The sequence below is a fragment of the Mobula birostris genome, chromosome 1 (genome assembly GCF_030028105.1).
Source record: "Mobula birostris isolate sMobBir1 chromosome 1, sMobBir1.hap1, whole genome shotgun sequence".
NCBI classification, from domain to species: domain Eukaryota; kingdom Metazoa; phylum Chordata; class Chondrichthyes; order Myliobatiformes; family Myliobatidae; genus Mobula; species Mobula birostris.
Window position 1 is genome coordinate 46023369 of NC_092370.1, and position 25162 is coordinate 46048530.

Genomic DNA, 25162 nt, shown 5'->3' on the forward strand with positions numbered 1-25162 from the left:
TAAGTTGTTATTGATTGATTTTGCAAGCTCTGTGCATGCTCAGTATGTGGACTAATTTAAGTTTCGTCCAATTGACATTCACTTCTGGAACAAACATTTCAGAAACAGCTTCTTTCTCTCTACCATAAAATTTCTGAATGATCTACTAACCCACAAACACAACCTCATTATTCCTTTAATTATGGCATTTATTTTTTGTAATCTATGGAACTTTGCACTGTACTGCTGCTGCAAAACAACAAATTTCATGTCATAGGTCTGAATTAATCAATCTGACTATTTAAAATACTGTATTATATTGAATCACTGTTATTTATCCTCTTTGGACAAGTGGAAATGTCCTAATTTATTTATAAGACTTTTTAAATATATAAATTTTTTTGAAAATACAAGTTGTATTTTGCCAGGAAGTATACTAAAAATACTTGGGCAGATGCCTTTATTATATCCATTGTCCATGTTACAAATTTATAATTTATTGGTTTTTGCACACCAGGAAAATAAAGAAAGCATTACAAACTATTGCACATTTACAATATAAGAATTAACAGTTTCATTAAAAGTCTTTTGCTATACCTGATACATGAAAATGGTATTTCAGTTCATCTGGAACGGAAAAGGCTACGTTTTCTTTTCATATAAATGCAGTGGCACCTTACACATTTTTTTTCCTCTGGAAGTTCACTGGATTGAAAAATGCACATTTGTTTCACAATTCATCTCAATTCCATAGACATTTATATAATGGAAATGTTGAACAGGCTTTTTGGAGTGATTATTTTTTTTTTTTCACCTAACCTGACACGAACATTTTACATTGTATAGAATCTGACCCAATTCATTTCTGAAATGTAGAGCTGGACTTTAAATTCCAGGATGTTATCTTTTGAAAGTTTATATATCCTAATCTTGAGGAGAATGGTTAGTAGCAGAGACAGATGGAATTAGTGAATAATACAAAATCTTTTATAAATGTAATGCATAGGCAATTCACCCTCTGTACTATAGTCAATGTGATTTTTTTTCTATCAGTTTGGATTTATTGTTGTACTATTTGAGGACTTTGCTCATCACACAATTATAAAATCTATATGCAGTAACATTTCTTAAATGATACCTTTTCAATAGGTGCCATGTGGAGAAATCAACATTTTCGCTCCAATAAAATCAGGAATGAAGGTGCTACCTCTACTTTTTTTAAAAACAAGATCTGTCTTTTTCTTTTAAATACACGACTCAGCATACTAATACCATACAAAACAATCCTCATATTTGCCTCACACTTTCTGTATTCTTAGTTAGTCAGTAATTGCAGGTTAAATAGAATGCTTTGTTGAATATTACAAAGTCTGTGTAAACAGAACAGCTTTTGATTCATTTGGATAGCCAAATTATAAATGAATAGAATTACAGAAAATAAGTTCTGAAATATACCTGAATCTTCTGGAATCGTCAAACTGACGATTGTCGTTGCTTTTAATTGATTATTTCTAGATATGGCAATGATTACTAGTAAAACTTTCCTCTATCATATCAGTTTTTATTACAATATTTATTTCCTAAATTGGAAAGGCCTGCTGACTTTACACATTTATGAGCCATGAGTGCCCCATTTTTAGTTGTTGGCATAAGGCAGGGTTCCCAACCTTTTTTATGCCATGGACCAATATGATTAAGCAAGGGGTCCATGAATCCCAGGTTGGGACACCCTGGGGTAAGGTATAACAACTATTATGAATGAAGTAGTGGCAAACTTCCACTGACAGTTAAAGTACCCACAAGCCACCTTTGGCTACTGTGTATCACTCATCCAGCTAGGTCCAAATTTGAGACATATCTGCAGGACTTCTCTGTTTCTGTGAAGTACCATGTGGGTATCATGGGAGAGCTGTGTAGTGATTAGGATCAAAGATTAAATATCAATCATCTGGAGTTCACCATACCCCCACCCGGCTAGCCATCTTGCATTAGAAATTTATTTGCAACTGGCACTGTTTTCATAAATGAATTTCAGAACATGTTGATGCAACTTCTGCTTCCATCCATTGCTCTTCAGAGCAGTCAGCCTTCATACCAGCCTAGATTAAGTTTTGCATAGAAGAGATAGTGCGAGTGGGTGTGGTCTTATTTTGTTGATGTTGCCTAACATTCTGTTTGCTCAAGGAAGAAAGAAAGGCTATATACATTGTGCTGTTTTGAACTTCAGGATTTTCATAAATGTTTCACAGACAATGAATTGCTTTTCAAATGTAGTCACTGTTGCAGCAATTGCAGGAGTGAACTGTGCAGGAGTGAACGTGCACAGCAAATGCCCATAAAAGCGATTTGTTAATAATTAGACCATTGGATTTAGAGATGAGGGTCATAGGTCAACTTCTCTGCATTTCTCCAAAATAATGCCGGTGATCCTCAAAATCATCATAGGTGGCTTCTTCATATAGAATTGTGATATACAGGTTTAATCTGCTAATTTGATTTTTCCATTTTAATTTCTTCTATGGTTGCTGCTGGTATTGCCCCTCTGTGGCTGTGTAAAAGTCTTCGAGCAGTCCTTTCAGGTATTCAAATGTCGGACGGTCTTCAGCGCTGTTTTTCCAACAATCCTTCATAACATCATAAAGCTCCTGTGGACATTCTTCAGGTCGTGGCATACGATAACCACGCCCAATAGCGTTTACAACTTCTGTGTTGGACATGCCTAGATGAAAGAAAAGTAATTTTTCTTAGACAATGTCAGATTTAAAAATATAATTAAAAGCATCAATAAGTTTACTTCTGATAAACATTAAGACACAAAATAAATCCAATATCCATTGAAGTGCCTGAGTGATAACAGTTCAAATATTACTCATGTAGTAGAACTTCTAAAGTTGTGCGTGTTATTCAGAGAAAGCACAGGTAGATGGGTCCAGGCTCAGATAGTTAACAATCAAAAATTTATGATATTGGCTGCATATTTTACCTCAAATGATTTTAAAAAACATATACTATATAGCAATCTGCAACAATATATGTAGTTTAATAAGTGCTCGCTCCATTTTATGTAGTTGTACTTAAAATAAAAAGATTAGGTTTTGCCTTTGGAAACCAGGTGACAGGACTAAGGATGCACCATATCCTTTGTTGCACCAGTTTTAAATTTTACTTCTCCAGAAGATTACCCCAAGGCAGTGATGCCTTTTTGGAATGAGCACTGGTTACGGTGTAGAGGTAGATCAAGAAATGCAAAAGAACAGTAGTGATCTCTTCTCTGCCAGGGAAACTGTTGGGATCAGAAAAAGTGCCTCTCAAAATCCTGAGCCCAAAGGAAATATTGGTGTGCAAGTTCTTGACTTAATTCTCTAACACTCCAGCTTTCCCTCAATTAGGACTTTGCTGTCAGAACAGTTTCCTTATGAAAAGCATGAAGCCAAGTTGTTAAAAATGGGGTAAGTTGTACACTCAGAATCAGACTTGCCTCAGTGCTTATTCTGGCACGAACTCAGTGTCCTGAATGGCTTCCTTCTATATCATAAGGAAGTATGAAAATATACATGATGTTCTTCATGTTCAAGGGGGACGCAGCAAATCCAAAACCATAGCAAGCTGTACACTATTCATACTGAGGCCTCACGTACATAAGCAGCGGGCTAGAGAGTGAGGAATACAAGTTATGTGATATTGCTCAGAAGAGCAGCTAATGAAAGAGAGTAAGTGCAGTGTAAAAATAAATCCCTTCTTGTATCTCTGCTACTTCCTCTTTCTGCAATTTAAAATAGCTTTACTTTTCTCATTTTAAATTTTGATGAAGTCAGTTGACCAAAAGGTTAACTTTGCTTTTCTCTTTGTCTGTTTCTCTGTCTGTTTGCTTCATCTGAGGAGCTAAAGTCATGAGGTAATTTAAAAAAAAAGAATGAGCTCACTAAACAAACCAGGCAAAATTATCAATGATCAACACACGCACAAAATGCTGGAGGAACTCAGCAGGCCAGGTAGTATCTATCAAAAAATGTAAATGGTCAACATTTCAGGCCAAGACCCTTCACCAGTACAGGAAAATTATCAATAATCTAAACAAAACATAGATATGCAGAAATAGTAAAAGTTATTATCAAAAATACAGAAGAGTACTATGATGTATTCAACAAGATGATGTGCACTATATGTTAAAATAAAAATCTCATGTGGTCTGTACATAATGTCTGTGTGGTGAAAAAGGCACAATAGCTCCTCTTTCACCTCAGCTGGTTGAAGAAGTTTGGTATGGGGCCCCCCAAATTCTAAGGACTTTCTTTCGGGACACGATTGAGAGCATTCTGCCTCCATGGGACTCTGCAGGGAGTGGTGCAGATAGCCCAGTGCATCTGTAGATGTGAACTTCCCACTATTCAGGACATTTACAAAGACAGGTGTGTAAAAAGGGCCTGAAGGATCATTGGGGACCTGAGTCATCCCAACCACAAACTGTTCCAGCTGCTACCATCCAGGAAACGGTACTGCAGCATAAAAGCCAGGACTGACAGGCTCCTGGGCAGCTTCTTCCACCGGGCCATCAGACTGCTTATTTCATTCTGACGCAACCGTATTTCTATGTTATATTGACTGTCCTGTTGTATATAATATTTATTATAAATTACTATAATTGTTCATTTGAAAAGAGATGTAATGTAATATTTTTTATGTATATGAAGGATGTAAGTAATAAAGTCAATCCAATTCATTTCAAAATGTTATTATTTAAAATAACAGCTGGATACATTTGAAATAATATTGTATTTGATGGCAGGAAATGATTGGTAAGTTGATGGAGAAGATCCTGAGAGGCAGGATTTATGAACATTTGGAGAGGCATAATATGATTAGGAATAGACAGCATAGCTTTGTGAAAGGCAGGTTGCACCTTATGAGCCTGATTGAATTTTTTGAGGATGTGAATAAACACATTGATGAAGGTAGAGCAGTAGATGTAGTGTATATGGATTTCAGCAAGGCATTTGACAAGGTACCCCATGCAAGGTTTATTGAGAAAGTAAGGAGGCATGGAATCCAAGGGGTCATTGCTTTGTGGATCCAGAACTGGCTTGCCCACAGAAGGCAAAGAGTGGTTGTAGATGGGTCATATTTTGCATGGAGGTCAATGACCAGTGGTGTGCCTCAGGGATCTGTTCTGGGATCCCTGCTCTTTGTGATTATTTTATAAATGATCTTGATGTAAAAGTGGAGGGATGGGTTAGTAAATTTGCTGATGACACAAAGGTTGGGGGTGTTGCGGATAGTGTGGAGGGCTGTCAGAGGTTACAGCGGGACATCACTAGGATGCAAAACTGTCCTGAGAAGTGGCAGATGGAATTCAACCCAGATAAGTGTGAGGTGGTGCATTTGGTAGGTCAAATACGATGACAGAAAAGAGATTTTTTACGGTCTCAAATAAGTACATTTCCTAAAAGTCCTGATAAGAATCTATTAGATGTAATTTTTAATTTGAAATCTTTTTATAATGGATCTATAGCTAATATTTATAATATGCTGTTGGGAATGAGAAGTGTTCCTTTACATAAAATTAAAAATCTTTGGGAGCAAGATTTACAGACTTCAGCTTGTGAGGAAACTTGGAATCAAATTTTTAAAATTGGTCAACACTTCATCGTTATGTGCCTGCCACTCTGTCCTACGATTTAAAGTGGTCCATAGGGCCCATATGACCAAGGATAAGTTCTCTCGTTTTTAATTTAGATATATTGCTGTATTGTGATAAATGTAATAATGGAGAAGCTTCACTCATTCATATATTTTGGACATGTCTGAGTCTTGGAAAATATTGGAAAGAAGTATTTCAAACTTTCTCAATACTTTTCAAAGTAAACTTTGAGCCTAATCCTTTGACTGCTTTATTTGGTATTATTTGAGGAGAGGATATTATTTTGGAGCCATCTGACTTGCACATTTTGGCTTTTATTTCTCTTATGGCCAGAAGGACGCTCTTGCTTAAATGGAAAGATGCTGCCCCTCCTATTCACGCTCAATGGCTACGTGATGTGATGTCACGTTTAAATTTAGAGAAGATTCGATGTTCAATCTCTGAATCTGGCCAAGAATTTCAAGCATTATGGGGACCTTTTTTGAATTATTTTCAAAACCTTTGATTTGCTGTTAAAGCACAGATGATGACTAATTTTTTTTTTTCCTTTTTATCTTTACTAATCAGCTTCGGTCTTGGTAGTGGGTTAGATTTTTTTTAATATAATAAAATTACTATATTTCAATGTTACAAATTAATTTGTATGCATATAGGGTAAGGAGCCTTTATAATCATATTTTTGTACTCTATTATGTAAAATTAATAATAAAATTGGAAAAATAATATAGTATTAATGTTAAGACTCTTGGTAGTGTGGCGGATCAGCGGGATCTTGGGGTCTGAGTCCATAGGACACTCAAAGCTGCTGTGCTGGTTGACTCTGGTTAAGAAGGCACACGGTGCATTGGCCTTCATCAGTTGTGGGATTGAGCTTAGTAGTTGAGAGGTATTACTGCAGCTATGTAGGACTCTGGTCAGACCCCACTTAGAGTACTGTGCTCAGTTCTGGTCGCCTCACTACAGGAAGGATGTAGAAACATAGAAAGGGTGCAGAGGAGATTTACAAGGATGTTGCCTGGATTGGGGAACATGCCTTATGAGAATCGGTTGAGTGAACTCGGCTTTCTTTCCTTGGAGCGACAGAGGATGACGGGTGACCTGATAGAGGTGTATTAGATGTCGAGAGGCATTGGTCATGTGGATAGTCAGAGGCTTTTTCTCAGGGCTGAAATGGCTAACAGGAAAGAGCACAATTTTAAGGTGCTTGGGAGTAGGTTCAGAGGAGATGTCAGGGGTAAGTTTTTTTTACACAGAGTGGTGAGTGCGTGGAATGGGCTGCCGGCGATGGTGGTGGAGGCAGATATGATAGGGTCTTTTAAGAGACTCCTGGATAGGTACATGGAGCTCCGAAAAATAGAGGGCTATGGGTAACCCTAAGTAATTTTTAAGGTAAGGACATGTTCGGCATAGCTTTGTGGGCGAAGGGCCTGTATTGTGCTGTAGGTTTTCTTTGTTTCTATGAAATATATTGCGGAAATTTACTGATGTGGGTTCTGTCAATATAAACTTGATTCAGAATGCGAAGGGATTACTACATAAATGATTGGTTCCATAAGATCTTTAGAAGATCAGAACAAAACCAAAGAAAATTATATGAAAATGCTATTCTTATGAATAAATGATTGCTTGAAATTTGGCTCTGTAGTAGGATGAAGGATTGAAAAAAATGGAAATCTTAGATGACAAGTTTTTAAAACCAATTTGCATTATTCTGGTGGTTGCTGTGTGTAAGTGATCTTTATGCTGTGATTCCACATGCCGACTATGTTGTCTCTCAAGTACTTCTGATGCCTGCTTCCTGAGGCCCTCGGGTATTTCTGATCCCTGCTACGTATGCTGCATTTTATACTTGAGCAGCAAAAAATGAAACCTTTTTAAAAATGCTCCAAAGAAGCTCAGTTCCAGGAAGGTCCTTTTTTTTAAAAAAAAAGTGTGAATTAACCTAGATTCTGTTGAAATTTTACTGAAGTAAATCATAGCACTAATACCAAGAACAGAAGAGTAAAACAGGTTGTTGGTGATCTTGTGGCAATTGATGGAGCTTTAGTTCACTGAATATCAATGCTTGTGTTAAATGGAAAATAACCCAGGGCAATTCTGAAACAACTTTTCATTAATTGCCTTGGAATCAAATACAATGTTTCACAAAAATATATGCAATTGTAAAACAATAAAAAGTAAATCTGGTGTTCATCCTTGGGAAGGATTTCAATACATCATAGGAGAAAGAGAAGAAGATTAGATATCAAGCATGAAATATTGCACTACTTTTTCAATTGGAGGCTTGTCCAGTCGCCCTCAGTTGTTAGGCTTAAGGAATTAAAGGAGCATGTAACTTTAAGTCATTTCATATTTTTTCAAAATTTAGTTACAAGTGATTAAGAAAGAAACTGTCTCAAAATACCCCAAACATTTTGAAAGATATTGTTTTCCTATGTTTGTTTACTTCTCATAACAAAATGGGAATTCAGCTTATTCTAGTTCTCAGAACATCCCCAGGAGTCCCATTTCCCCCACTAACTTGATGGTAACATTTTCTCTAAACATGTGGTTTAGCTTCTAAGCACAGTAGAGCCAGTTCTACTGACAGGGCAAAGGTGGCTTAAAACCAGTCGCTTCAGGCAGATTGGGCTTGCCAGCTCATCTAGGAGAAGGAAAACTGAGCTCAAGCCTCCACTATCTTGCAGCTATACCCACTCATGAGGAAGAGTTCAGGAGTAAAGCCCGAGGAGAAATCTAGTGCTGGAGCCCCTAAGGCAGTCCTACATTGACTTCGATGCTGACTGGCGACTCCTGCGACACGACTGGTGCCACATAGTATCAGCCTCTGCCGCTGAGTGGAGAGGGATGGCCTGCTACATGGGCAACAGCTTGCTCTCCATATTGGCTTGCGTATGGACACTTGGACGGCTAGGACAGAACATCCGTAGTTGACCCCGACCGACATAAGGTCTCAATTCTATAGATTGACATATTTAACTGTGCTTATACAGGAATAAAATTCCAAAGGCATGAAGGATATAGTATGAAAAGAATGTCCTTCAGTCCACTGAGTCTGTGCTGACAAAGAAAAAAGTTTACATTAATTCTTTTTTACATACTTCCCGTATACTCATCAGAATCCCATCCCCCAGCACCATCACACCATACACTTACGCACAAGGGGGAATTTACAGTGGCTAACTAGCCTACCAATCTTTGCAACATGGAAGGAATCTGGAGCACGCACAGGAAATCTATGCAAACTCTACACAGATATGACCTCGGGTTGGGATTGAGCTGAACCACTGGTCTTTAGCAGCTCTATTAGCTGTGTGGCTATAGCACACTAAGAATGCAAGATCTAGTTTATTGAAGGTCATTATCTTATAGGGGGATGTATTAATCTCAGAGGAGTTTAGATTATATATCTTTAACCTCTCGCTTCGGCAGTTTCAGGTACCCATCTGTTTCAAGCAGGCTTCAATTGATATCTATGAAGAACCTGGTGGCCTGCCTCAATGACTATTATCCAGTAGCACTTACATCCACTGTAAGGTTGAGAGGTTGGTGATGAAATATACAAACCAACTCCTGCCTGAGAGCAACTTGGACCCACTCCAGCTTGCCTACAGTCACAACAGGTTAACAGCAGACGCCACTTCGTTGACACTTCACTCAATCCTGGAACATCAGGACAGCGAGGGTGCACACACAGAACTTGGAAATCTACAGCACATTACAGGCCCTTTGGCCCACAATGTTGTGCCGACCATGTGAACTACTCACATCAGGAAGATTTTCATTGACTACAGCTCGGCATTCAATACCATCATCCGCACAAAACTAAACGATGTGCAACAAATCAAAGCCTCCTTGTGCAATTGGATCCTGAGTTTCCTCACTTGCAGACGCCAGTCAGGTCAGATTGACAACATCTCCTTCACAATCTCCATCAGCAAGGCTGTGTGCGTCTCCCCCTGTTCTACTCGCTTTACACTGTGAGGTTAAACACCACTCCAATGCCATATTTAACTTGTTGATGATACCACAGTCTTGGCCAAATCAAAGGTGCTGACGAATCAGCATATTGCAGGGAGATTGAAAACTTGGCTGAGTGCCACAACAACAAACTCTTACTCAATGTCAGCAAGACCGAGGAGCAGATTATTGATTTCAGGAGGAGGAAACCAGAGGTTCCTGAACCAGTCCTCACCCAGGGATCCGAGGTGGAGAGGGTCAGCAACTTTAAATTCCTCAGTGTTATAATATCAGTAGATCTCTCCTATGTCTTGCATGTAAGTACCAATATGAAGAAGGCGCCTCTACTTTCATAGAAGTTTGTGAAGATTCAGCTTGTCATCTATAACTTTGACAAAGTTCTACAGATGAGTGGTGGAGAGTAAACTGACTGGTTGCATCACAGTCTGGTATGGAAACACCAAACAGAACAGCCTACAAAAAGTAGAGGATACGGCCCAGTCTATCACAAGTAAAGCCCTCCCCACCATTGAGCACATCTACACAGAGCACTTTGGCAGGAAAGCAGCAGTCTTCATCAATTACCCCCCCACTGCCCACACCTTGTGCTGCCTCAAGACCTGAACTAAACCAGGTTCAGGAGCAGTTATTACCCCTCAGCTATCAAGCTCTTGAACCAAGGGGGATAACTTCACTCACACATCCCTGTTCCCACCGAACTGGACTTAATTTCAAGGATTTTTCATCTCATTCTTAATTTTATTGCTGATTTATTAATATTATTTCTTTTTTTTTCTCTTTGCAGTGTTTGCAGTTTGTTGATTTTTGTTTGCACATTGCTTGTTGTTCACCCGGTTGGGTGTGGTCTTTCATTGATTCTATTGTGTTTTTTGTATTTACTGCGATTGCCTGCAAAAAAGTAAACCATAGGGTTGTACTTGGTGGCACATACTGTATGTACTTTGATAATAAATTGACTTTGAATGTTAAAAGCAGGCCTTCCTCTCCGTAGAAGAAGGATTTGAAATCACTAGTGCTGGGGAATCCCACAATGACTGCTTGGGACTGAGGAACTTGTAGCTTGATCTGGTGCTGGAGCCCCATGATTCTGAGAAACCCTGCTATAGGCTGAAAAATTCTGCATTCATTGCAGCTCTGAGCTTGGCCCCAAACTATTTTTTACAGTGTTAGTGGTAAAGTTAGACTTCCCTAGTAGAGTGTGTCTGGCAGAAGTTGAGGTTATACTGATAAAGATGATAATTACACTAATTTGAAGAAAAAGACACAAATTCCTTCAGAAACAACTAGGGTGTGACTGAGAATTTTTATAACAGTAGAAACCTATCAATATGCAGGCATGTTCCTGGAAATCAAATTCAAAATACTCTGGGGTAGCAGCTGAATTAACAAATATAAAGGGGGCCTCTGGCACAGAGTCTGGCCCTGTTGCTCAGAAGGGCAGGGAAAGGAAGAGGATGGCAGCAGTGATAGAGTACTCTATAGTTAGGGGCTCAGACAGGCAATTCTGTGGACACAGGAAAGAAGCACGGATGGTAGTTTGCCTCCCAGGTGCCAGGCTCTGGGATGTTTCTGATCGCGTCCATGACACCCTGAAGTGGGAAGGAGAACAGCCAGAGGTCGTGGTACATATTGGTACCAATGACATAGGCAGGAAAAGGGAGGAGGTCCTGAAAGCATACTACAGGGAGTTAGGAAGGAAGTTGAGAAGCAGGATCACAAAGGTGGTAATCTCAGGATTACTGCCTGTGTCACGTGACAGTGAGTATAGGAACAGTGAGGTGGAGGATAAATGCATGGCTGAGGGATTGGAGCATAGGGCAGGGATTCAGATTTTGGGATCATTAGGACCTCTTTTGGGGCAGGAGTGACCTGTACAAAAAGGACGGTTTGCACTTGAATCACAGGGGGACCAATATCCTGGCGGCAAGGTTTGCTAAAGCTATTGGGGAAGAGTTCAAACTACGATTGCTGAAAAGGCAGAGGAAGAGGCGATTGGCTCACAGGTACAGAAAGCTTGGAGACAGTGCGAGAGGGAGGATAGGCAGGTGATAGAGAAGTGACATGCTCAGACCGATGGTTTGAGATGTGTCTATTTTGATGCAAGGAGTATTATGAACAAAACAGATGAGCTTAGAGCATGGATCAATACTTGGAGCTATGATGTTGTGGTCATTACAGAGACTTGGATGGCTCAGCGACAGGAATGGTCACTTTGAGTGCCAGGCTTTAGATGTTTCAGAAAGGATAGTGTGGGAGGCAAAAGAGGTGGGGATGTGGCACTGCTGATCAGAGATAGTGTCACGGCTGCAGAAAAGGAGAAAGACATGGAGGGATTGTCCACTGAATCTCTGTGGGTGGAAGTTAGCAACAGGAAGGGGTCAATAACTCTACTGGGTGTTTTTTATAGACCACCCAATAGTAACAGGGACATCGAGGAGCAGATAGGGAGACAGATTCTGGAAAGGTGTAATAATAACAGAGAAGAGCTGTACTTGATCTGGTATTGGGAAATGAACCTGGTCAGGTGTCAGGTCTCTCAGTGGGAGAGCATTTTGGAGATAGAATTGTGATCACTATCTCCTTTACCATAGCATTGGAGAGGGATAGGAACAGAGAAGTTAGGAAAGAGTTTAGTTGGAGTCAGGAGAAATATGAGGCTATCAAGCAGGAACTTGGAAGCATAAATTGGGAACAGATGTTCTCAGGGAAAGATATGACAGAAATGTGGCAACTATTCAAGGGATATTTGTGTGGATTTCTGCATAGGTATGTTCCAATGAGATAGGGAAAGGATGGTAGGGTACAGGAACTGTGGCGTACAAAGGCTGTTGTAAATCTAGTCAAGAGGAAAAGAAGAGCTTACGAAAGGTTCAAAATACTAGGTAATGATAGAGATCTAGAAGATTATAAGGCTAGCAGGAAGGAGCTTATGAAAGAAATTAGGAGAGCCAGAAGGGGCCATGAGAAGGCCTTGGTGGACAAGATTAAGGAAAACCCCAAGACATTCTACAAGTACGTGAAGAGCAAGAGGATAAGACATGAGAGAATAGGACCAATCAAGTATGACAATGGAAAAGTGTCTATGGAACCGGAGGAGATAGCAGATGTACTTAATGAATATTTTGCTTCAGTATTCATTACAGAAAATGACCTTGGCAATTGTAGCGGACTGAAAAGCTTGAGCATGTAGATATTAGGAAAGGGGATGTGCTGGAGATTTTGGAAAGCATCAGGTTGGGTAAGTTACTGGGACCGGATGACATGTGCCCAAGGCTACTGAGGGAGGCGAGGGAGGAGATTTCTGAGTCTCTGGCAATGATCTTCACATAGCCCATGAAATTATAGACCAGTGAGTCTTACTTCAGTGGTTGGTAAATTGATGGAGAAGATCCCGAGAGGCAGGATGTATGAACATTTGGAGAGACATAATATGATTAGGAATAGTCAGCATGGCTTTGTGAAAGGCCGGTCATGCCTTATGAGCCTGATTGATTTTCTTTGAGGATGTGAATAAACACATTGAAGGCAGAGCATTAGATGTGGTGTATATGGATTTCAGCAAAGCATTTGACAAGGTACCCCATGCAAGGCTTATTGAGAAAGTAAGGAGGCATAGGATCCAAAAGGACATTGCTTTGTGGGTCCAGAACTGGCTTGCCCACAGAAGGCAAAGTGTGGTTGTAGACGGGTCATATTCTGCATGGAGGTCGGTGACCAGTGGTGTACCTCAGGGGTCTGTTCTGGGACCCCTACTCTTTGTGATTTTTATAAATAACCTGGATGAGGAAGTGGAAGGATGGGTTAGTAAATTTGCTGATGACACAAAGGTTGGGGGGTGCTATGGATAGTGTGGAGGGCTGACAGAGATTGCAGCAGGACATTGATAGGATGCAAAACTGGGCTGAGAAGTGGCAGATGGCATTCAACCCAGATAAGTGTGAGGTGGTTCATTTTGGTAGGTCAAATATGATGGCAGAATATAGCATTAATGGCAAGACTCTTGACAGTGTAGAGGATCAGAGGGATCTTGGGGTCCAAGACCATAGGACGCTCAAAGTTGCTGCGCAGGTTCACTGTGGTTAAGAAAGCATAAGTGCATTGGCCTTCATCAATTGTGGGATTGAGTTTAGGAGCTGAGAGGTAATGTTGCAGCTATATAGGAGCCTGGTCAGACCCCACTTGGAGTACTGTGTTCAGTTCTGGTTGCCTCACTACAGGAAGGATGTGGAAACCATAGAAAGGGTGCAGAGGAGATTTACAAGGATGTTGCCTGGATTGGGGAGCATGCCTTTTGAGAATAGGTTGAGTGAACTCGGCCTTTTTCTGCTTGGAGCAATGGAGAATGAGAGGTGACCTGATCGAGGTGTATAAGATGATGAGAGGCATTGATCGTGTGGATAGTCAGAGGCTTTTTCCCAGGGCTGAAGTGGTTAGTACGAGAGGGCACAGTTTTAAGGTGCTTGAAAGTAGGTACAGAGGAGATGTCATGGGTAAGTTGTTTTTTTTTTTTTTGTGCAGAGAGTGGTGAATGTGTGGAATGGGCTGCCGGTGATGGTGGTGGAGGCAGATACAATAGGGTCTTTTTAGAGACTCCTGGACAGGTACATGGAGCTTAGAAAAAGAGAGGGCTATGGGTAATCCTGGGTAATTTCTAAGGTAAGGACATGTTAGGCTCAGCTTTGTGGGCTAAAGGGTCTGTATTGTGCTGTAGATTTTCTATGTTTGTAAAAATAGAGCATTCTGGAAGAGGCTAAGCAAGTGAGACAACTACAATGGAGAGGGAAACAGAGTTGGTGCTTTAGATTAAGCATTCTTCACGAGAAAATGGAAAAGTGAGGACACAAGCATGTTTTAAATTGCAGAGGGGAATAACATGGAGAGAAGCAAGGGAAAGGTACAGCAAATCTGAGGAAAAAAAATCATTTTTCCCTAAAATTTCTGTAATTGCCCAGAATGAATATAAGATGCTGTTTGACAAACTTAAATAATGTGTTGGTGAAAAGTGTATAAAGCCAAAGATGAAAAGGTTAGTGGGGGATTTCTGATAGTGAACTAAAATAACATGATTAGAATCTTGCCTGGAATGGAGGGCTGTAGTTATAAGAAAAGACCGTATAGACTGGGTTTATTCTCATAGATGCGTTTGAGGCTAAGAGTGATCTAATGGAGGTTTACAAACTTAGGGCAAATAGGCAGTGTTTTTTTTAATCCCAGGACAAGGTGCATGGTGAAGAATAATAATTATTTTTTTTTATATACAGTGGGTGTTCTATTTCGAATTGCATTAGTTATGTTGTATTGAACACTCTTGCACTGAACACAACTTCTGACGCTTATGGCCCAAATGTTGTCTTCCATTTGAAACATTGCTAACCATATAATGTTTGTTGAAATTATTTTATAGGATTATCTTCTGTTCAGGCTTATTAACAAGTGCTATAGAAGTGACAACAGAAGGTTTGCAATGGATTTTGACTTTTTGCTACTTTATTTTTGATAAAATCTCCTCCTATCTAATGATGGATAAAAAGCTCTTAGACAGCACTAATACAATTCTATGTGCTCTAATATACTGTCAGCAAACTCAGGTTTGATTCAATCTGTGCAGACTTATCTGGGGTATCATAATTGACTTCAGTACTGAGGAGCAAGAGCAAAGGCATGATTTGTGAGATTGTCAATGGAAGATCTTAACCGGAAATTTTCATATATGAATGCTGCACTTGTACTGCATAGAACATAACAATGGTATTCTTTAATCAAAGCCTGTTATAGGTTTTTGTAAGGGTACTACCTTGATCTACCAGTGGGACTGTCATGTGGAAGCTACGGTGTAAATGAGAATAGAAAGTGGAAAGCAAAAAAGTTTTGCAAGAGAAAAATATTGACACTGGATTTAGTTTCACAACCAGAAAATTATCATATGGTGTCCAGCAATATTATAACAGTGAACAACAACTGCTTAGTGTTGACATTCTTACCTGGATATGGAATTTTGCCATAGGTGACTATTTCATACAGGAGTATTCCAAATGACCATACATCTGACTTAATTGTAAAAGATCCATAGCTTATAGCTTCAGGTGCAGTCCACTTAATTGGAAATTTAGCTCCTAAAACAGAAAGTATACAACTTTTGTTATGTTGCAAGCACCTGTCTGGATGATATAGTATCTTCACAGTCAACAGTCATCAAGGATGCTAATTATATTCAAAGTAATTTTTAATGAATCAGAATTTTGTTAACAGGATACCTTTTGTTTCCAAGTACAAAGTACCTGAATGTTCATTGAAATGAATAAGTTGGAGTTATTGGACATTGACAGTAGCTTCTGCCAGCAGTTCAGTACTTCCTTTTAACTACTCCTGGATTAAATGAATAGGAGGATGACTAGAGTGAGGGTAGAACTGATCAGGGATACAAGAGAAAATGTGCCCAGAGTCGGAGGAAGTAGGGGAAGTCCTTAATGAATACTTTGCTTCTGTGAGAGGGACCTTGACAAATGTGATGACCATGCAGAATAGGCTGATATGCTGAAACATGTCAACGTTAAGACAGGGGATGTGCTGGAACTTTTGAAAAACATTGAGGTAGGTAAGTCTCCCGAGCTGGATGGGTGTATCCCAGGTTATAAGAAGCGAGGGAAGAGACTCCATTGAAGCTGTCTCTCCTGCTTAGCCCCTTCCAGATTGTTCTGTTTTTCCTTCTCTTATACTTGTTAATTTTACTGTTACCCCAGAATATTTCGAATTTGACTTTGAAGTATACTTTCAGGAACATGCATATTGTTAGGTTTGTACCATATTACAAAAAACATTTTCTCTATCAAGAAAGGTAATAGGGATAATCCTGGGAATTATAGATCAGTGAGTCTTACTTCAGTGGTGGGCAAATATTTGGAGAGCACTCTTAGAGATAGAATTTATGAGCATTTGGAGAAGCATAGACTGACAGTTTATGCATGGCTTTGTCAGGGGCAGGTTGTGCCTCACGAGCCTGAATGAATTCTTTGAGGAAGTGACAAAACATGATAATGAAGGTTGAGCAGTGGATGTGGTGTATATGGATTTGAATAGGGCATTTGATAAGGTTCTCCATGGTAGGATCATTCTGAAAGTCGGGAGCCAGTGGATTCAGGGAGACTTGATTGCAAGGATTCAGATTTTGGCTTGCCACAGAAGGCAGTGGGTGGTTGTGGAGGAGCACATTTTGTTTGGAGGACAGTAAGCAGTGGTATTCTGCAGGGATCTGTTCTAGTATCCCTGAGCTTTGTGATTTTTGTAAGTAGCTTAGATGAGAAAGTGGAAGGGTGGTTTAGGAAGTTTGCAAATGACATGGTTTGGTGGTGTTGTGGATAGTGTAGGATGGGACATTGACAGGATGCGGTGCTGGGTGGAGAAGTGATCTGTAAAATTGTGAAGTGATGCACCTTGGAAGGGAATTGAGTTCAAGAGCAGTGAGATGATGTTGCAGCTATATAAATCTCTGGCTAGACCACACTTGGAGGATTGTGTTCAGTTCTGGTCCCCTCATTGTAGGAAGGACATGAAAGCTTTAGAGGTAGTGCAGAGGAGATTTACTAGGATGCTGCCTGGATAAGAAAGCATATCATATGAAGCAAGGTTGAGCGATCTGGAGTGGAGGAGGATCACCTGTAACTTAGGGGTACAAGATAATATGCGGCATTGATAATGTGGACAGTCAGCACCTTTTTCCCAAGGCAGAAATGGCCAATGTGAGAGAGCATAATTTTAAGGTGATTGTGTATGGGGGGGGGGGCAGGGGGAAGATGGGGTAGGTGGGGAATGTTAGAGGTAGATTCTTTTTCAGTGAGTCGTGGGTGCATAGAACACATTGCCAAGGCTGGTGATAGAGGCTGACACATTAGGGACATTTAAGCGACTCTTAGATAAGCAAAATTTTGCCAATTAGAATAAGTCAACATCATCACAAGATGTCGTTTGAACAGATAAATAATATTTCATTCTGTGGCTAAAATTTTCTGTCACTATTTTTATTGTTGCAGATTGCTGATTTTCATGATAAATAACATAAAAAAAAATTATAAACTTGCAGCTAGTTTAAGGATTACATTTAAACCATTTGATTCACAACAGTCTGGGGGGAAAAAAACAATTGGTGGAAAATTAAAGCAGTTTAGGTATTAAAGATATATTCATGTTGCCCTTAGGATCCATAAAGTGAAAGCAGATCTTTAGGCACTGAAGCATACCCTTTATGCGTATCTAACAAAATTGGAGGATGGGAACATTGAAGGAAAATTCCCCTTAAATTCCCAAAGCACCACTGGAAAAATGTCAGATATTTTTCTATTTATAACCTAGAAGATAAATAACTCATTAGTTATGGCCATTTATCATTAACCATTTTAGTTTCTTTATATTGTTAGTTTAGTGGAATTAGACTTTCATAAAATTGCTATTAGTTTTGTAGCTCAGGCAGTTGAAATGTACCTTCTTTGGCTGTGTATTCATTATCTTCAATTATTCGTGCAAGGCCAAAATCGGCAATTTTGCACATCAGGCTGTCAGATACTAGAACATTAGCTGCTCTAAGATCTCGATGGATGTAATTCTTTCTTTCAATGTATGCCATTCCCTCTGCAATCTACAAGAGAGCAAAGTACATTTTAGGGGTTGCCATATCAACAAAGTAGTGCCATGTAAGATTGTAAACAATAGATGTGATGGCTGCAAAGTAACCCGATCTGCTATACCAGTTCATAGGAGGATCTAATTGAGCAAGGAAAATACTGTAGAATAGTAATGATGATTAAAATGGAAAACTGAGGATTAAATAACCCTTCAGTGGGCTTTATGCACTATTGATCATCACTTGGTTTTACAATACACAATGAGCAAGCAAAGGAAACAGAAAACAGGAACTTTAAAAATCCGCTGTACAAGGAAGAGCATTGAAAGAACTTTGTATGCAATGTCAAAATTGCATTTAAAGAATTAGGAAGGTTCAGCCTATGAAATGTAGTCTGTCCCCTTTGGTTTTTGTTCATAAATCTATAAAATGGAAAACAGCAGTTAAATCCAAGAGAAGCTTCTAATACATGGGGTAATACTTTTGCATAATTAGTGACAGAATCTGTTAATTGTGGATATTTTCACATAATTAAGAAAAGGAAATTATTAAAGATCTAAACTGAGAACAGAAGTGCTGGAAAATTTCAACGGCTCAGCCTCTGAGAAAGAGAAACAACATTGTAGATATAACTAATTTATCCTGCAATAATGCAGTAAACAAGTGTACAGAGTTTAAAGTTACAAAGTAGCTTGGATGAAAATGATTTTCTGCATGAAACACCACACATTAAGTTACCTACTTCAACTTCATGGACTACCAGTTTCATGTTACCTTGTCAAGACAATGTGTGAGAGATATTGTGAGCTATGCTTAATGACCAGCAACAAATTAGCAAAGGATGGCTCAGCAAGGAAACAATGACATGACAAACATTAACAACCAGGAATAATATATCAGTTGAATGACCCCAATTCAACCATTGACTGGTCATCTCACAGAATTTTGAATTCCATTTTAGAACCAGGATCAAATTGCCCCTATAACATATCACCTTTTTCTTAGATAATCCCTTACAATTGATGATGACTTGCTTAGAACTAAGGAGAAAGGGGAACTTATCAAGGACAGAGAGGAAGATAGAACTTGTTGGAAGGAACACTTGAAAGAACTCCTCAACCATCTATGATTCTGGGAAGACCAATGCGGGATGAATTTGGAGCAAGAGGTACTTGATGGGAAGGAGATATGGGTAGTTAGGAAGATGATAAGCTTCTTCTACCACTTACAATGAGCTTCTGTGTGGTCCCAATAGATAGACTTCAGGTTCTTAATGCCACCCTGAATTCTCTTCTATTTTGAGCAATCAAAATTTAAGAAGTGCCCTGAGTTAGTGGATATTGCAGTCTTTTAAGGGTACTCTGAAAATATTCTTGTACCTTTGTCTCCTTCCACTGACTACAAAGGAGCCTAGAATTTGTTTTGCTAAAAAATAGATTAGAACTTTCATCATTATTCAAAGGAAAAATGATGGCTCTAATCAGAGTCAAATACAAGGTTCCAACAGAAGATTCAACAACCTAGAGCCCAGATGGTGGATAGAAAGAATGTAACAGGTCCAGCAATTTACTAATAACCATGATCTGCAGAATCTACAGTGCGTATAAGGTCATCGTTGGCTAAAGCATCCAAGGGACCTCTTGTTTAGAACTAAGAGGAGAGGGGAACTTTTCAAGGACCGGGACGAAGATAGCACCGGTTGGAACGAACTCCATCAGAGTTTCTCCATCTTAACTTTGTCCTTGAAAAGAATGCAGTCTGTTGAATTCCACACCAGACTCTTAACTCTGACTTCTCCACCACGCTGAATGACTATCTGTGAAAAAGGCCTTGTGCCAGCTGAAAAGCTAGAAGGCCCAATGAGCAGATAGCATCGTGCTGATGTTCTAAAACATGGTAGAGAGGAACTTTACTTCCTGCATATAGGAATAAGTGATAGATTTGTGACCAAAGGAAACACCAGGGAAACTCAGAGACATTGTAATCATGAACATTCACAAAAAGCAAGGCAACTCTGATAACAACAATTATATTGGGGTATGGGATTCTATTTCTCATGCTCCTCAACTTTAAAAAGGTATGGTGTGCCTACAATATCTATAGGTAAAATATACTCTGAGATGTGTTATTGAATTACCCTGTTCCTGGATGTGATTGTTGATTTCTGTTGTTAGATACAGTACCATATACCAGCTTGGGGTAGTAGCACAAAGCTATAATCAGGAATGGCAAAATCAGTCCAGTTCTTCAAGTTGTTACTTAATGGGTATAATCTTCTATTAGTGGTATCGGGTATGACTCAATTATGTTAAGTCTATAAGCTCCTTGAAATCAATAGTTTAGTGATCCCATCTATGCTGCCCCAGGGGGAAAAAAAAATGCTTTTAAATGTGCTGTCTTCCTGTACCTGTAGAATTCTACCCCAGTTTGAATGAACAGTTTCAGAAAAGCACTGAGAAAGATCTAACATGTAACTACTTTAAACAGAAGGGATTCTGCAAATGCTGGAAATCCAGAATAACACACACACAAAATACTGGAGGAACTCAGCAGATCAGGCAGCATCCTGAATAAAGGAATAAAGAGTCAAGGTTTCAGGCCAAAGCCCTTCACCAGCACCTATGTAACTTTTGGCAGCCTTTTCTGTGAGCATATATTTTATCCTTTTTTTTAAATAGGAAGAAAATAAATTGAAGTATTAAGGCAAATATTACAATGATTTTGACAAATAATGCTCTATTTCCATATTTTATTCAAATGGATAATTGCCCTCATTCAACTCTAAAACAGCAAGTCACATTTGGATTATCACATGATGGCAGGAACTACGAACAGCACACGTATGAGGGTTGATTGGTAAGTTTGTGGTGTAAGGTAGAAGGAGTCAATTTTAGAAAACCTAGCGCTTTTATTTTTCAACATAGTGCCCTCCTACATTTACACACTTAGTCCAGTGGTCGTGGAGCATACGGATCCCTTCTTTGTAGAAGTTGGCGTTTTGGACCTCCAGAAGTGGGCTGTATAATTCATCTCGTTCTACCTCAGGTCGCGAACTTATCAATTGCCCCTGCTGTGGACCACCTGGATGTCCAAGACGCTCTTGTTACATGCACGTGCAGTTCAACTCTTTGAGTGGTAATGCAGAAAGTTTGAAGTTAATAACTCATCTCCTTCTACCTTAGGCCACGAACTTATCAATCACCCCTGCTGTGGACCACTTCTACAAAGAAGGGATCTGTATGCTCCATGACCACTGGACTAAGTGTGTACATGTAGGAGGGGACTATGTTGAAAAATAAATGTGCTAGGTTTTCTAAAATTGACTCCTTCTACCTTAGGCCACGAACTTATCAATCACCCCTCATACAATATTGGAGCTACTCAGCATCTCTGGAGGGGAATTAAAAGTCAATGTTTTGGGCCAAAGCCCTTCATTAGGACTGGAAAGGAAAGGGGAAGAAACTAGAATAAGGAGGTGGGAGAGGGAGAGGAGCAGAAGTTGGCAAATGGGGTGGGGGGAGGTGGGTGGGAGGACAAAAGAAAGGGAATTATATGAGAAGCTACAAAATGATAGGTGACAGAGGCTGAAGGAGGAGAAACATGACAGGAGAGGAGAGGAGAGTAGACCATGAAATAAAGAGAATGAAGTGGGAAACCAGAGGGAGATGATGGGCAGGCCATGAGTGCGGGGGAGGGGAAGAGAAGGGCTGAGAGGTGGAGGATATTTGGGGAACAGAGATGAGTGATTACTGGATGTTAGACAAAATGGTGTTCATTCCATCATGCTGGAGACTATGACCAGAAAGAACATGAGGTACTGCCCTTCCAACTTGCAATTGACCTGATTGTGCCAGTAGAGGAGGCCATGGACAGATGTGTCGGTGTGGGAATGGAAATTGAAATGGGTGGTGACTAGGAGATCCTGGCTCTTGTGGTGGACAGAGCATATGTGCTTAACGAAGCAGTCTCCTAATCTGCATAGGTAGTCTCGCAAATGAAGCACCACATCACGTGGAAGGACTGCTTGGGGCCCTGAATGGTGGTGAGGAAGAAGGTATGGCACTTGTCATAGTTGAGGGTTAAGTGCCAGGAGGGAGATCAGTGAGTAGGGATGAGTGAACCAAGGAAACATGAAGAAAGCAGGGTGGTGCGGAGGAGTCAAGGATGTGCTTTGTTGCTGGATCCCGGTGATAGCAGAAGCTGTGGAGAATAATATGTTGGATATGGAGACTTGTGGGGTGTTAGGTGAAGACAAGGGGAATTCTATCCCTGTTGTGTTGGTGGGGAGGGGGTGAGGGCAGACATGCTGGAGGAGATACAGGTGGTGGCAGCATCAAAAGTAGTGGAAGGAGAAATATGCTACTGGGGGGGTGGAAAGAGGGCATTTCGGATGCCCTGGAATGGAAAGCATCCTTCCAAGAGGTGGAGCCGGAGGAACTTGAAGAAGGGAATACTGTTTTCACAAGTGACAGATTGGGAAGAGGTATAGTCAAAATAAATGCGAGAGTCAGTGGGTTTGTAAAAGATATCCATAGATATTGTCTCTGGAGATGGAGACAGAGATCAAGAAAGAAGAGAGATGTCAGAGATGGATCATGTAAATTTTAGAGCAGGGTGGAAGTTGGAGGAAAAATTGGTGAAATTGACTATCTCAGCATGGGTGTAGGAAGCAGCTTTAGTGCAGGTGTCAATGTAGTGGAGAAAGAGTTGATGAGAGTTTCCATGTAGGCTTGGAACATGTACTGACCCCACTTTGCTGATGAAAAGGCAGGCATAGCTACGGCTCCTGCAGGTGCCTTTGCTTTTCCTCATTCTAGTGGCCCTCTCAAATCCTTCCCTTCCCTCTCCTGCCTCAGGACCTGCTCATCACCTCCCTCTGGTTCCCTTCCCTTTACTCCATTGTCCCCTCCTATCAGACTCCTTCAGCCCTTTCTCTCTTCCATGTATCACCTCCCAGCCTCTCAAATCATTCCCTTTCATTCCCCCTTCTCTACCCGCCCCTCCCCCCCCTGGTCCCACCTAACACCTGCTGGCTTGTGCTCCTCCCCTCTGCCCACCTTCTTGTTATGGCTTCTGCCCCTTCCTTTCCAGTCTTGATGAAGTGTGTCTGCCTTAGGCTACTTATCTCCCTCCATAGATGCTGCCTGATCTGTTGAGTTCCTCCAGTATTCTGTGTGTGTTGCTCAACTGCAGAATCTATTTCTCCACGACAGGAACTATACTTCTGTGCACTGCTTAGTACACGAAAGCATGTAAGTGAAAAACTTGTGTCTTTATTCAGAAAGAGGATACTGTATTACAGAAACTGCACTGTCAAATGGAAACCCTTTCAATATCTCTGCTTCCTAAAGTTCTGTAAATCTTTTTTGCATATCTGTGGTAGTGTAATACAATTTTTGTGAGGGTGTAATTAAGGGAGACCCTGCCGAAAACATGCAAGGGCTGCTTTGCCACTGGTTAAAGGGGAACAAACTGAGCAGTTGCAGCCTCTGGTAAAGAGTTTCAGGAAATCCCTCCTCCAAAGTCGCAGTTTTAATTTATTCCTCCCTCTCCTCTTAACATCAGAATGGGACTGAACAGGCAAGGAGATGGGAGGGAGTGAAGGCAATGGAACAGATTTATCAATTACAATTGTAGACTAGTTTACACTTTGCTACGTTGATCAAGTAGCAGGGCCTTGAAATTGTATCACATACAGTACGCTTCAGTGATATTTAGAACAGCACATCACTCTTTTTCCAGTTCCTCTTTTGGGAAGTACTAATGGAAATTATGATCACAGTGTTATTTTTGCTAACTGACGTGTTTGAACAGAAGCAGCAAAGTTATTATTAGTGGTGAAATGGCTAGAAATCTTTTCTAAAGAACTCCTAAAAACATGTTTTTTTTCTACAAAACTGTCATCTTAGTATAGCAATGACTGCTTTCATTACCAACTATAGTTTCCATCTAGAACGGGAGTTGTTTGGGGAAAGGTTCAATGGGGACTGTGAACTTGGATGGGGGGGAAAAAAAATTTGTCTTTATTTTCCCTAACCTCAATCTGAAATTTAGTATTTTCTTCAATTATTAATGTAGGCAACAAACCACAGTACTATAAGCAGTATCTGTGACTTTGTCACCAATAGAAATTATAGATATTCTCATATCACATTACAGTTGTTACAAATATATCAAAATAACATTTATGGCAGGCTCATCACTACTTCAAAATTAGACCCTAGATTGGACATGATCGCAGTCTTCCTGTCTGCAGATGGTAGTGCGGCGTAGCTGGTCAACTATCGGGCAGCCCGGCGATTAGATGTCCACCATGTTGCTTTGTCAAAGATCTTCCCACAGTTTAATGTTCTTATTGAAGCTAAGTAACAACAGCTGTCACACTGATATGTTTTCAATAAAATAAAATTTAATTTGAACTTGCCTATATTTTAAATGTATAGGCTTGTTTTTTTAATGTGTCAATAAAAAAGCACATATCCATCCTCCCGCCACCCCACTAGGAATAGGGTTCCCCTTGTCCTCACCTACCACCCCACCAGCCTCTGGGTCCAACATATTATTCTCTGTAACTTCTGCCACCTCCAACGGGATCCCACCACTAAGCACATCTTTCCCTCCCCTCCCCCTGCCTTTCTGCTTTCCGCAGGGATCGCTCCCTAAGTGACTCCCTTGTCCATTTGTCCCTCCCATCCCTTCCCACCGATCTCCCTCCCGGCACTTATCCTTGTAAGTGGAACAAGTGCTACATCTGCCTTTACACTTCCTCCCTCACCACTATTTGGGGCCCCAGACAGTCCTTCCAGGTGAGGTGACACTTCACCTGTGAATCGGCTGGTGTGATATACTGCGTCCGGTGCTCCCGATGTGGCCTTCTATATATTGGCGAGACCTGACACAGACTGGGAGACCGTTTCGCTGAACACTTACGCTCTGTCCGCCTGAAAAAG

At 40.3% G+C, this 25162-nt stretch overlaps 1 protein-coding gene across 2 annotated transcripts in view; it reads right to left on the bottom strand.

Moving 5' to 3' along the window:
• Positions 1–411: 411 nt before the first annotated feature.
• lyn (LYN proto-oncogene, Src family tyrosine kinase) overlaps positions 412–25162 on the bottom strand; it is a 102616-nt gene continuing 77865 nt past the window's right edge. For both annotated transcript variants that reach the window (XM_072254793.1, XM_072254789.1), the window contains exons 11-13: positions 18074–18227; positions 15580–15711; positions 412–2698 (exon numbers count right to left, since the gene is read on the bottom strand). In XM_072254793.1, coding sequence (XP_072110894.1) covers positions 2496–2698; positions 15580–15711; positions 18074–18227 — 489 coding nt within the window. In that variant the 3' untranslated portion in view covers positions 412–2495. The remainder of the gene's footprint in view (positions 2699–15579; positions 15712–18073; positions 18228–25162) is intronic.